This window comes from Entelurus aequoreus, linkage group LG22 (assembly GCF_033978785.1).
Source record: "Entelurus aequoreus isolate RoL-2023_Sb linkage group LG22, RoL_Eaeq_v1.1, whole genome shotgun sequence".
In the NCBI taxonomy this organism is placed as follows: domain Eukaryota; kingdom Metazoa; phylum Chordata; class Actinopteri; order Syngnathiformes; family Syngnathidae; genus Entelurus; species Entelurus aequoreus.
In genome coordinates, this window is record NC_084752.1 from 4,674,936 (window position 1) to 4,686,457 (window position 11,522).

At 43.3% G+C, this 11,522-nt stretch overlaps 2 protein-coding genes across 7 annotated transcripts in view; one reads left to right on the forward strand and one right to left on the reverse strand.

The window, feature by feature from the left end:
* The window catches only part of rnf150a (ring finger protein 150a), a 106,046-nt gene that overhangs the window by 83,267 nt on the left and 11,257 nt on the right, over positions 1-11,522 (reverse strand). For 4 of the 5 annotated variants that reach the window (XM_062032322.1, XM_062032316.1, XM_062032318.1 and 1 more), the window contains exon 2: positions 10,700-10,749. The exons of the other annotated variant lie outside the window; for it this stretch is intronic. The gene's annotated coding sequence lies outside the window, so the exon portion shown is untranslated. The remainder of the gene's footprint in view (positions 1-10,699; positions 10,750-11,522) is intronic. 5 annotated transcript variants of the gene reach the window in all.
* The window catches only part of LOC133639197 (uncharacterized), an 86,458-nt gene that overhangs the window by 24,572 nt on the left and 50,364 nt on the right, over positions 1-11,522 (forward strand). For both annotated transcript variants that reach the window (XM_062032328.1, XM_062032327.1), the window contains exon 2: positions 10,720-10,802. In XM_062032328.1, the coding sequence (XP_061888312.1) occupies positions 10,720-10,802 (83 nt within the window). The remainder of the gene's footprint in view (positions 1-10,719; positions 10,803-11,522) is intronic.

The following is an 11,522-nucleotide window of genomic DNA, read 5'->3' on the forward strand; positions in this document are numbered from 1 at the left end:
ACAGTGTTTTTCAACCACTGTGCCGCACTGCGGCACACTAGTGTACCGTGAGATATTGTGTCCCGTGGGAGATTATGTAATTTCACTTAATTGGGTTAAAAATATTTTTTGCAAAACAGTAATTATAATCCGCAAATAATGTGCCGTTGTTGAGTGTCTGTGCTGTCTGGAGCGCGGCAGCGTAACCGTGTACCGTATTTTTCGGAGTATAAGTCGCTCCGGAGTATAATTCGCAACGGCCGAAAATGCATAATAAAGAAGGAAAAAAACATATATAAGTCGCACTGGAGTATAAATCGCATTTTTGGGTGAAATGTATTTGATAAAAGCCAACACCGAGAATAGACATTTGAAAGGCAATTTAAAATAAATAAAGAATAGTGAACAACAGGCTGAATAAGTGTACGTTATATGAGGCATAAATAACCAACTGGTATGTTAACGTAACATATTATGGTAAGAGTCATTCAAATAACTATAACATATAGAACATGCTATACGTTTACCAAACAATCTGTCACTCCTAATCAATCAGGTTTGTAACCTGATTGGTTACAAACAGAGCGGTAACAGCCAATCAGCAGTGTGTATTCAGAGCGGTTACAGCCAATCAGCAGTGCATATTCAGAGCGGTAACAGCCAATCAGCAGTGCGTATTCAGAGCGCATGTAATCAGTGCTTAGCGTTTAGCAGGTAAGCATCAGGCAGCGGACTCTCCCCAAATGATAATAAACACCTCCCAGTCAACTACTAGTAACATCACTATGAGCTCGTTGACCTTCTAGAAATATAAAAGGCAGTTCAGCTCGCTTGCAGTCCTGGCTTGAGGTGAAGGCTAATTCGCTTTTAGCGTAACGTTAGCTCATTTTGCGGTGTGTGTGTGTGTGTTACGGTCAGCAAAGCCCTGTCTGTCTGTTATTTCACTTGACCTTTTTCTGTGTTGATTGAGCTGTGTTGAAGCAGCAAAAAAGGACATTATGTGAAATGAAGAGTTTCTGTCTCTGATAGTTGATATAATAATGTAAGTGCATCATTAAGCCTACATGAACTCCATGGTGTTCAGGGATGAATAGTCTCTCCTATTGCTATTGTACTATTTTTTCAGCTATAGTTACATTAATCATAAGAAATGCAGCAGCCTAGTTTTGAATGGCAGGGTCCCTGCTATCACATGTTGATAAAATTATATTATTATATTATAACATTTACATAATACAAATCAACTACAGGCTTCCCAAATGCTGTAATAAATTAAGCATGATGAGCTACTTGAAACTGTTTAATGTTGCACTTTTTATATGTAGAAGAAAAGTTTTGTCATTGTATTTAATCTGAGCAACAACTTGAGGCAGTTTAATGTTGATTAACGTGGGCAGAATTATTATAGTGTTCCCAATGTTAGAAGGATAAAGCCATTGTTTACAAATTTGGTAAATAAATAACAAAAACAATTCTATTTTGTTGTTTTCTTACTGTACCGAAAATGAACCGAACCGTGACCTCTAAACCGAGGTACGTACCGAACCGAAATTTTTGTGTACCATTACACCCCTATTGCCAGCGGGACACAAAATGAATGAGTGAAGCGTTCGTGCACAGAGACATGGTTCGCGCGTATTTGGCGTGATGTAAAAGTTTGTCAACCGAAAAGGTTGCAAATAAAAGGGGTTTGTAAATGGACGTTTCTAATGTACTGTATTATACTATAAAGCCAGGGTCGCCTTAACCTAAGGGAGGCCGCCCCGAACAAAACAACCCTAAACACCATGCACCCTTCCCGCCCTGAAAACACATTAAAAAAAAGCATGATTTTACTCAACAGTACAGCAACAATGCAAAAATATCATCCATTTACAGAAATCATTTCATTCATAAACACATCTCCTTCGGGACAGGCGCAAGCACGTCTGTGCGAGTGTAACAGAGGCCAGTCAACTTTAAGAACAGTGCTTTTTAGCGGGCGTCTCCCGAAACATCGCTGGCGTTTCAAATGGCTGATCATGTTCGATGTGTTGAGGTGCGATGGTTTTCGCTCCGAGTGGAATGCTTTGAAAAACCTCGAGTGCAGCAATGGACAAAGTGGGAACGTGGGAGCCGAATCGATCAAAAATCATCGATGCAACGTCAGCGAGGCTGCTCAGTCGCCACAAATGTACCGTGAAAATTGTCAGTGGCGTTTTAAACATTTACAGTAATAAATTGTGAAAAAATAGGGAACATAGATTTTCTGGTAAAAAAAGTTGCAGCTCAGTCGGCAGAATTTTGCGGTAAAAATAACAGTGGTACTGTTTTTCAGTTTATTGGTAATGCACTGTGAAAAATAACCACAGATTTTTGGTAAAAAGCTAGCAGGTCAGTCACCAGACATTTTAACGTAAAGTTTTTCAATTTACAATAATTTGGTGTAAAACAACACCATACATTTTATGACTGAGTTACCAGTTTTGTTTTGTTTTTTTAAATCGTAAAATCTTTTTTTTTTTTTAAACATTTGTTTATTGCATTTTTGACATAAGTTTTGACACACCTCATGACTACCGTATTTTTCGGAGTATAAATTGCTCCGGAGTATAAGTCGCACCGGCCGAAAATGCATAATAAAGAAGGAAAAAAACATATATAAGTCGCACTGGAGTATAAGTCGGCATAGCTCGGTTGGTAGAGTGGCCGTGCCAGCAACTTGAGGGTTCCAGGTTCGATTCCCACTTCCGCCATCCTAGTCACTGCCGTTGTGTCCTTGGGCAAGACCCTTTACCCACCTGTTCCCAGTGCCACCCACACTGGTTTAAATGTAACTTAGATATTGAGTTTCACTATGTAAAGCGCTTTGAGTCACTAGAGAAAAGCGCTATATAAAAAAATATATATAATAATAATAAGTTGCATTTTTTGGGGAAATGTATTTGATAAAAGCCAACACCAAGAATAGACATTTGAAAGGCAATTTAAAATGTCTAAAGAATAGTGAACAACAGGCTGAATAAGTGTATGTTATATGAGGCATAAATAACCAACTGGTATGTTAACGTAACATATTATGGTAAGAGTCATTCAAATAACTATAACATATAGAACATGCTATACGTTTACCAAACAATCTGTCACTCCTAATAGCTAAATCCCATGAAATCTTATACGTCTAGTCTCTTACGTGAATGACATCAATAATATTATTTGATATTTTACGCTAATGTGTTAATCATTTCACACATAAGTCGCTCCTGAGTATAAGTCGCACCCCCGGCCAAACTATGAAAAAAACTGCGACTTATAGTCCGAAAAATACGGTATTTACATTATAGATATTATCTGTGCTTTTAGCTCAGTAGTCAGGACGCTGGCCTTTCACACCGGCAACCTGGGTTTGAGCCAAGCAGGGCTGTCTGTGATTGACAGCTATGAGCACCAATTATTGCATTCTGCCGTCAAAATCGGGGGCCCCTGATTGGGTGGGCCTCAGCCCGTGTCATAAAGCCCAATAAAGATCACTACAATCTTAAACCCAATCAAAGCTTGTTGCCATACTATGCTATACTGGTTATCCAACTGAAACAAGTCCGTCAAAAACAGTTCCCGCCAATAGCTCCGCCCCTTTAATCTGGTGCCAAGAATAACAATAACTTGTCTGAGAAGTGATTTGTTTGTTAATGTGAATGCAGCTGGTACTGTATACCTGCATGCCATCTGCACGGAGGCGTACACAAGCCGTTGACTTACGGGTTGCCGGGCAGATTAGGTTTTGTGACAGTTTGACCCCACACTGTCACTGTTTGACCTTTGGACTTCCTCACAAACCGTGCACATTTGTTGGGAAGCTCAACATGGACAAACTACAAACATTCAATCTTGTTAGCTAGTGAAAAGCATGTGCTCAACAAACAAATTGTTACCTGTCACCCACCATGGCTCTGAACAGTTGACTAAAAGAGTCAGGGTGGGGTTGAGGGCTTTATATAGGTGAACACACCTGCATTCACTAATTAGGCCAAATTTGGGTCAAACCATGATTATCAAAAGCTGGGTATTACAGAAGGACACTGGACATTTGAAAGTTGTGTTGTCTAAAGCCTGAATATACTGTGTACAAAAATGACTGCTCTACACATGCAAAAGTACTATGTGAATACTTTTTAGACATGTGATGGTTATTTATGGTGTAATTTGCAAAATAACTGTTTTCTTAATTCCCCCTGTCAAATTGGTCCCAGCTAGTGGGCGGAGCTATGGGCTATTTAAGTTGGAAAATGCCGTTTTTCTGACAGTCTGCTGTTGGTCACTGCCAGAGGAGGTTCTCTGTCCTGAGCAGGAGTTTCGATCTTCATGCATCATCTACTGAGGTGATTATTTTGATGAGATGTTGTGTTGTAACCGGTTAAATGAGTTTTGTTGATTGCTAATAGATTTTGCTAAATCTGTTTTGATTATTTAATTCTTTACTTTGACATATTTGATTATTGACCTTTGATTATGAATACATGTATTTTGTTATAATGGATGATTTACATTTTGATTATTTTTAATATGCTTATTTTGATGAAGTATATAGGCCTATTTAAAGCATGCAACTTTGAAATGTATTTAGAATATAAATGTACTATATATAATATACAATACTAATATTGCCTCTGTTTATTACCATTACAGAGTGTAGGTGCTTTGTTTTCCTGTCATTGTTCACCTTTTGACACTTTTTGGGATTTCAATAAATGTTTGTAAACTGTTACCAACTGCGTGCCTTGCCATCCTTGATTTGAAAGTCTGGTTTGCAACGGTTACATTACCTTCACCCGAGGCGGGGTGTGACATATGGTGGCAGTGGTGGGATGGCAAGCCGCAGAGTTTACAACAAATCTGGCAGAGGGCAGGCCAGAACTGGTTTGAGATCCCAAGTGTCGAAGGTGGCAATGACAGAGGAGACTGATGAGATGGCTGGTCGAGGGGCCACGGCGATGAGGCTGGACCGGACGACTATGGCCGAGGAGCGTGAAGTTGGATGGAACACAGAGGAGTCTGAAGAAGACGTCAAAGGTTTTGAGAACTCTGGGGCTAGGCGTAAGCAGCATAGGAAGGGTTCTGGGAAGGCTAGGTGGTCTGCTGAGCCACAAAGGACTGAAAGAGTGCTAAGTGAACCTACTCTGGTTAACATGTTCCAAGACTTTTTGATTGGACAGCAACGTAGGGAAGCTATCCTAGTCCGTGAACTCCAGGAGTTAAAAAATGTATGTACAAGGCCTAGCCTAGATCACTCACTCACTAACCAAAATGCTAACCGTAGTACTGATGATAGTCGTTATGAGCAGTCGCCCAAACCCAGAACTCGCCCACAGCCAACTCCTAGTCCTCAAGCGTCGCCGTCCAGAGATTCCTTGCCACCTGACCATCATCTCCGACAAGGCCCAAAGATGCTCCCTTTCCAGCAGGGTGAGGACATCGAAAACTTTCTTGTCCGCTTCGAGCGCATCGCTCGCACCTGGGGCTGGCCTCAGTCTGACTGGGCCTGCCGACTTGTTCCACTCTTGACCGGCAAAGCTCTGGATGCCTATTCTGCGATGGAGGAAGATGCTTCCAACGTCTATACTGACCTTAAAGAAGCCCTCCTTGCTAAGTTTGATATCTCTCCTGAGACTTATAGACTCCAGTTCCGGTCAACCTACATTCCCCCTGGTGAATCTCCCAAGGAGACTTACAACAGACTCAAAGGTCTCTACAGAAGATGGATCAAGCCAGAGCAGCATTCCAAAGAAGACATTGCAGAGCTCTTCATTCTGGAGCAAATGCTTCGCATGCTGCCCAACGAAATGAAGACTTGGGTGAAGGAACATGAGCCAGAAGACGGACTTACTGTTGCTAAACTTGCAGGCCAGTACTTGAATGCTCGTAAAGGACTCCGAATGCCAAGGCAGCAGAACAACCGTGTAGCAGCCCAAGGTGCAGCCGACCTGTCACACCAAAGAGGTGTGCAGAAAGCAGGTGGTTATAGCACCTCAGGGGACAACAGACCGCTCCCGAGACAGAGTCCAGTGAAGGATCTCATCTGCTACCACTGCCAACAGCCAGGGCATCGAGCCCCAGTCTGCCCCTTGAAAGGTCCCAAGCTGTCCAGCTTCTGTCATGTTCCCCATCCATCTGTCCCAGCTTCAGTCATGGCACCTGCTCTTGCACCCAATTCTGAACCTGAGGCCAAACCTATCATGGTGCCAGCTTGTGTTAATGGCCGTCCAGTGCAAGCATTGTTGGACACAGGTAGCTCCATGACACTGTTGAACCATTCTTTTGTGTCACTTGGTAATCTTGACTATCAGCATGCCACAGCCATTCAATGTGTCCATGGTGATCAAAGAATATATCCCGTGGCTGATGTGACCATCGTCATCGATGACCAGGCTTTCTTGCTCCGTGTGGGGGTTCTTGATCACATGCCCCATGACATGATCTTGGGCAGAGACTTGCCTATTCTGCATGATCTTGTTCATCAGACACACACGCAGAAAGTGAAGTCCAGTTTTATTCCAGCCATTCAAGAGGCTTATCCAGTACTCACCCGTGCCCAGACAGCCAAGATAGGGCTGGAGCCTCTTCCTGACTTGGACCCTTCTCTATGCCAGGGTGGTCAGAAGGGCCCGCCCAAAAGTAAGAGCCAGCGCCGCCTGGAGAAAATCCAAGGTACTCCACTGTTGGGTAATGTGTCAAGCTTGAAACCTGATGAAGAGTGGCAAGTACCTGAAGACATCCGAGAGCTACAGAGAGCTGACGTCTCACTGGCTCCCCTGCTGGCTAAGATGAAAGATGCAAACATCCCCTTGCAGCCAAACCAGGGTGAAAAGTATGTCTTGGAGGATGGAGTTCTGTATGTAGCAGATCAGTCAGAGAATCGCTTGGTGGTCCCTACCTGCTGTAGGCCCCTTGTACTGCATCTTGCTCATTCCATACCTTGGGCTGGTCATCTTGGGCAAGACAAGACTCTTGCTCGAGTCAAAGCTCGCTTCTTTTGGCCTTTAATGGTCAAAGATGTTATTGAGTACTGTCAAACCTGTCTACAGTGCCAGAAGACCTCTCCGAGACGACCTGAGAAAGCCCCACTACTCCCTCTTCCTCTCATTGATGTTCCTTTCCGGAGGATTGCAATGGATATTGTTGGACCCCTGGAGAAAAGCAGTGGAGGCCATGAATACATCCTTGTCCTCTGTGACTATGCCACCAGATTTCCCGAGGCCTTCCCACTAAGGAGTATCAAGACTCCGAAAGTCATCTCTGCACTTGTACAATTCTTCTCACGAGTAGGAATTCCAGATGAAATAATCACGGATCAAGGACCCAACTTCACCTCAAAGCTCATGAAGCAGCTTCACAAACAACTTGGAATTACTGGCATTCGCACCACCCCCTATCATCCACAAACTGACGGGTTGGTGGAACGCTTCAACCAAACCCTGAAGTCCATGCTGAGGAAGTTTGTAGACGACACCGGTCGAGACTGGGAGAAATGGCTTCCCTTCTTGCTCTTTGCCTATCGAGAGGTACCCCAAGCCTCTACCGGGTTTTCGCCTTTTGAGCTTCTTTATGGGTTCCCTGTTCAAGGCCCCTTGGACCTCTTGAAGAAATCCTGGGAATCCAAACCACCTGCACCACAAGGGGTACTTTCTTATGTGCTGCAGATGCGAGACCGGCTGGAGCAATACAGAGCCAAGGCAAGAGAAAATCTTGGAAAGGCCCAGATGAAACAGAAGACCTGGTATGACCAAAAAGCACGTCACAGGGTGCTATACCCAGGTCAAAAGGTCATGCTCTTGCTTCCAACCTCAAGCCATAAACTGCTGGCCCAATGGCAAGGTCCTTACTCCGTGGTCAGACAAGCTGGTCCAGTCACCTATGAGATCTCACATCCGGATAAAGGAAAGGCATCCCAAGTGTACCACATCAACCTTCTGAAGGAATGGAAGGAGAGGAAATCCTCTGTGGAAGGAAAGGATGTCCAGGCCAGTCAAGTACCTACTCAAAGCAAGAAGTTGCAAGAGAAAAAGGTGATGCTGGCACGGGAAGTGGAAATGGAGGATGATGTGGAGGAGACAGATCTGTCCATGCTCACTACACCACAGAAACCTGATGTAAGCCACTTGTCTGCACAATCTGCCCTTAAACTATTGCAAGTGTGTGAAGAATTCCCAGTATTGTTCAGTGGAAAGCCCGGAAGGACTCCACTAATTGAACATGTCATTCACTTAAAAAACCCAACACCTATCCGTCAGCGCCCATACAGAGTGCCTGAGCGGATGGTGGAGCCCCTCAACCATGAAATCCAAACCATGCTGGATCTAGGAGTGATTGAACCCTCAAACAGTGAGTGGTGTAACCCCATTGTCCTCGTTCCCAAAAAAGACAACACGATACGAGTTTGTAATGACCTACGCAAAGTGAATGCCGTTTCTAAATTTGATGCTTATCCTATGCCACGTATTGATGAACTTCTTGAGAAGCTCGGCAAAGCTGTGTTCATCACCACCCTTGACCTGTGTAAGGGATACTGGCAAGTCCCTTTAAAGAAGGAGTCTAGGGAGTACACTGCCTTCCGTGGACCAAAGGGTCTCTATCATTACACAGTGATGCCGTTCGGACTCCACGGAGCCCCCGCAACCTTTCAGCGGCTAATGGATCGCGCTCTGCAGGGGTGTGGCCAGTTCTCTGCTGCCTATCTTGATGATGTGGTGGTTTTCAGCACTTCCTGGAAAGACCACCTCTCTCACCTGCGTCAAGTCCTGCTCCGGATCCATTCTGCTGGGCTCACTCTTAACACCCAGAAATGTGAGTGGGCCAAAACTGAGGTGTGCTACCTAGGTTACCATCTTGGCAACGGGCAGATACGCCCTCAGGTGGACAAGGTGAAGGCTATCCAAGACAGTCCTAGACCCCGGACAAAGAAGCAGGTCCGGTCATTCTTGGGGCTTTCTGGGTGGTACAGAAGATTTGTGCCCCACTTCTCTACCATCACAGCTCCTCTTGTCGAGCTGACTACCAAAGCATCCTCTAATCCAGTCAAATGGACAGAAAAATGTGAAACTGCCTTCACAAAGGTCAAAGCTATTCTATGCTCTTTCCCGGTCTTACAAAGTCCTGACTTCAACCAGCGATTCCTTGTTCAAGTTGATGCCTCCGGTGTGGGCCTTGGAGCCGTCCTAGCCCAAGGAAAGGAGGGCGAGGAACAACCGCTTCTATATCTGAGCCGTAAACTGCATCCCAGAGAAACTAGGTACTCTGCCATCGAAAAGGAATGTCTTGCCATCAAGTGGGCATTGGACAGCCTACGTTATTACCTTCTGGGACGGACCTTTGATCTGGAAACGGACCACAGAGCATTGAGCTGGATCAACTCCATGAGGGATAAGAACTCCCGTGTCACCAGATGGTACTTGGCGTTACAGCCCTTTTGCTTCAATATCACACATCGAGCTGGCAAAACTAACTTGCTAGCTGATTACCTGTCTCGTCTCCCTGAACTTGCTGTCGCTGGAGAGGAGGGAGGTAATGTGACAGTTTGACCCCACACTGTCACTGTTTGACCTTTGGACTTCCTCACAAACCGTGCACATTTGTTGGGAAGCTCAACATGGACAAACTACAAACATTCAATCTTGTTAGCTAGTGAAAAGCATGTGCTCAACAAACAAATTGTTACCTGTCACCCACCATGGCTCTGAACAGTTGACTAAAAGAGTCAGGGTGGGGTTGAGGGCTTTATATAGGTGAACACACCTGCATTCACTAATTAGGCCAAATTTGGGTCAAACCATGATTATCAAAAGCTGGGTATTACAGAAGGACACTGGACATTTGAAAGTTGTGTTGTCTAAAGCCTGAATATACTGTGTACAAAAATGACTGCTCTACACATGCAAAAGTACTATGTGAATACTTTTTAGACATGTGATGGTTATTTATGGTGTAATTTGCAAAATAACTGTTTTCTTAATTCCCCCTGTCAAATTGGTCCCAGCTAGTGGGCGGAGCTATGGGCTATTTAAGTTGGAAAATGCCGTTTTTCTGACAGTCTGCTGTTGGTCACTGCCAGAGGAGGTTCTCTGTCCTGAGCAGGAGTTTCGATCTTCATGCATCATCTACTGAGGTGATTATTTTGATGAGATGTTGTGTTGTAACCGGTTAAATGAGTTTTGTTGATTGCTAATAGATTTTGCTAAATCTGTTTTGATTATTTAATTCTTTACTTTGACATATTTGATTATTGACCTTTGATTATGAATACATGTATTTTGTTATAATGGATGATTTACATTTTGATTATTTTTAATATGCTTATTTTGATGAAGTATATAGGCCTATTTAAAGCATGCAACTTTGAAATGTATTTAGAATATAAATGTACTATATATAATATACAATACTAATATTGCCTCTGTTTATTACCATTACAGAGTGTAGGTGCTTTGTTTTCCTGTCATTGTTCACCTTTTGACACTTTTTGGGATTTCAATAAATGTTTGTAAACTGTTACCAACTGCGTGCCTTGCCATCCTTGATTTGAAAGTCTGGTTTGCAACGGTTACATTACCTTCACCCGAGGCGGGGTGTGACAGGTTTGATGAAAACAAAAACATTGATGGCCGGCAGGAAGATATTGATCAATGTCAACCAGCATGTTGCCTTTCCAGCGCGTGACCAAATATGACAGGCGAAGATGTGCACTAACCTGTCTGTGTTTTTTTCCAGTCAGGCACCCAACGGCGGCCCAGGCCTCACCTGTGCAGAGACAGACACAAAACTCAGGGGTGGCTTTGTGTGTTTGTGCTGAGGTATGACTTGTCTGAGGTCTTTTTTTTCCACTCTCACTCCAAACAAGCGAAACGATGACGTTAAGGAAAAGGCAAATGCGCTTTTTTTCTTCTGTCGCTTTTGCCCACGCATTCTCTAACAGCGCATGAAAGCAGAATTACCACGCCATCTACTGTTCGCAGTTGGAACGACCAGCTGCGTTCCCATTCTGTGTTTATGAGCGAGGGTAACAGGTAGCGCCAAAACAATTAGGGGTGCGAAATGCGAAACACTGCTCAGACTGTTTCATTTGGAACCCTCATACACTGACACGGCTAAATAATGAAATATAATCATAAGAATTAATTGCATTTCAAATAGATTCATTACTCTGCATGACATTATGGCAGGGGGTCCCCAAACTACAGCCCGCCAGCGTCCAAAATCCGGTCCGCGGGAAGACCCAAGTAAAAAAAAAAACACGATTTTTTAAAATCATTATTTTCTTAAATCTGTCCTTTCTAATCCAATTTATACCGCTTGTTACTCTCGGTGTCTCCTAGCCGCTCAGGCAAATCATATTGTCTAAAAATGCATTTTCCGATAACGGGACATCATCGTGCTCTGAATATATATGTATATATGTGTATATATATATATATATATATATATATATATATATATATATATATATATATATATATATATATATATATATATATATATATATATATATATATATATATATATATATATATATA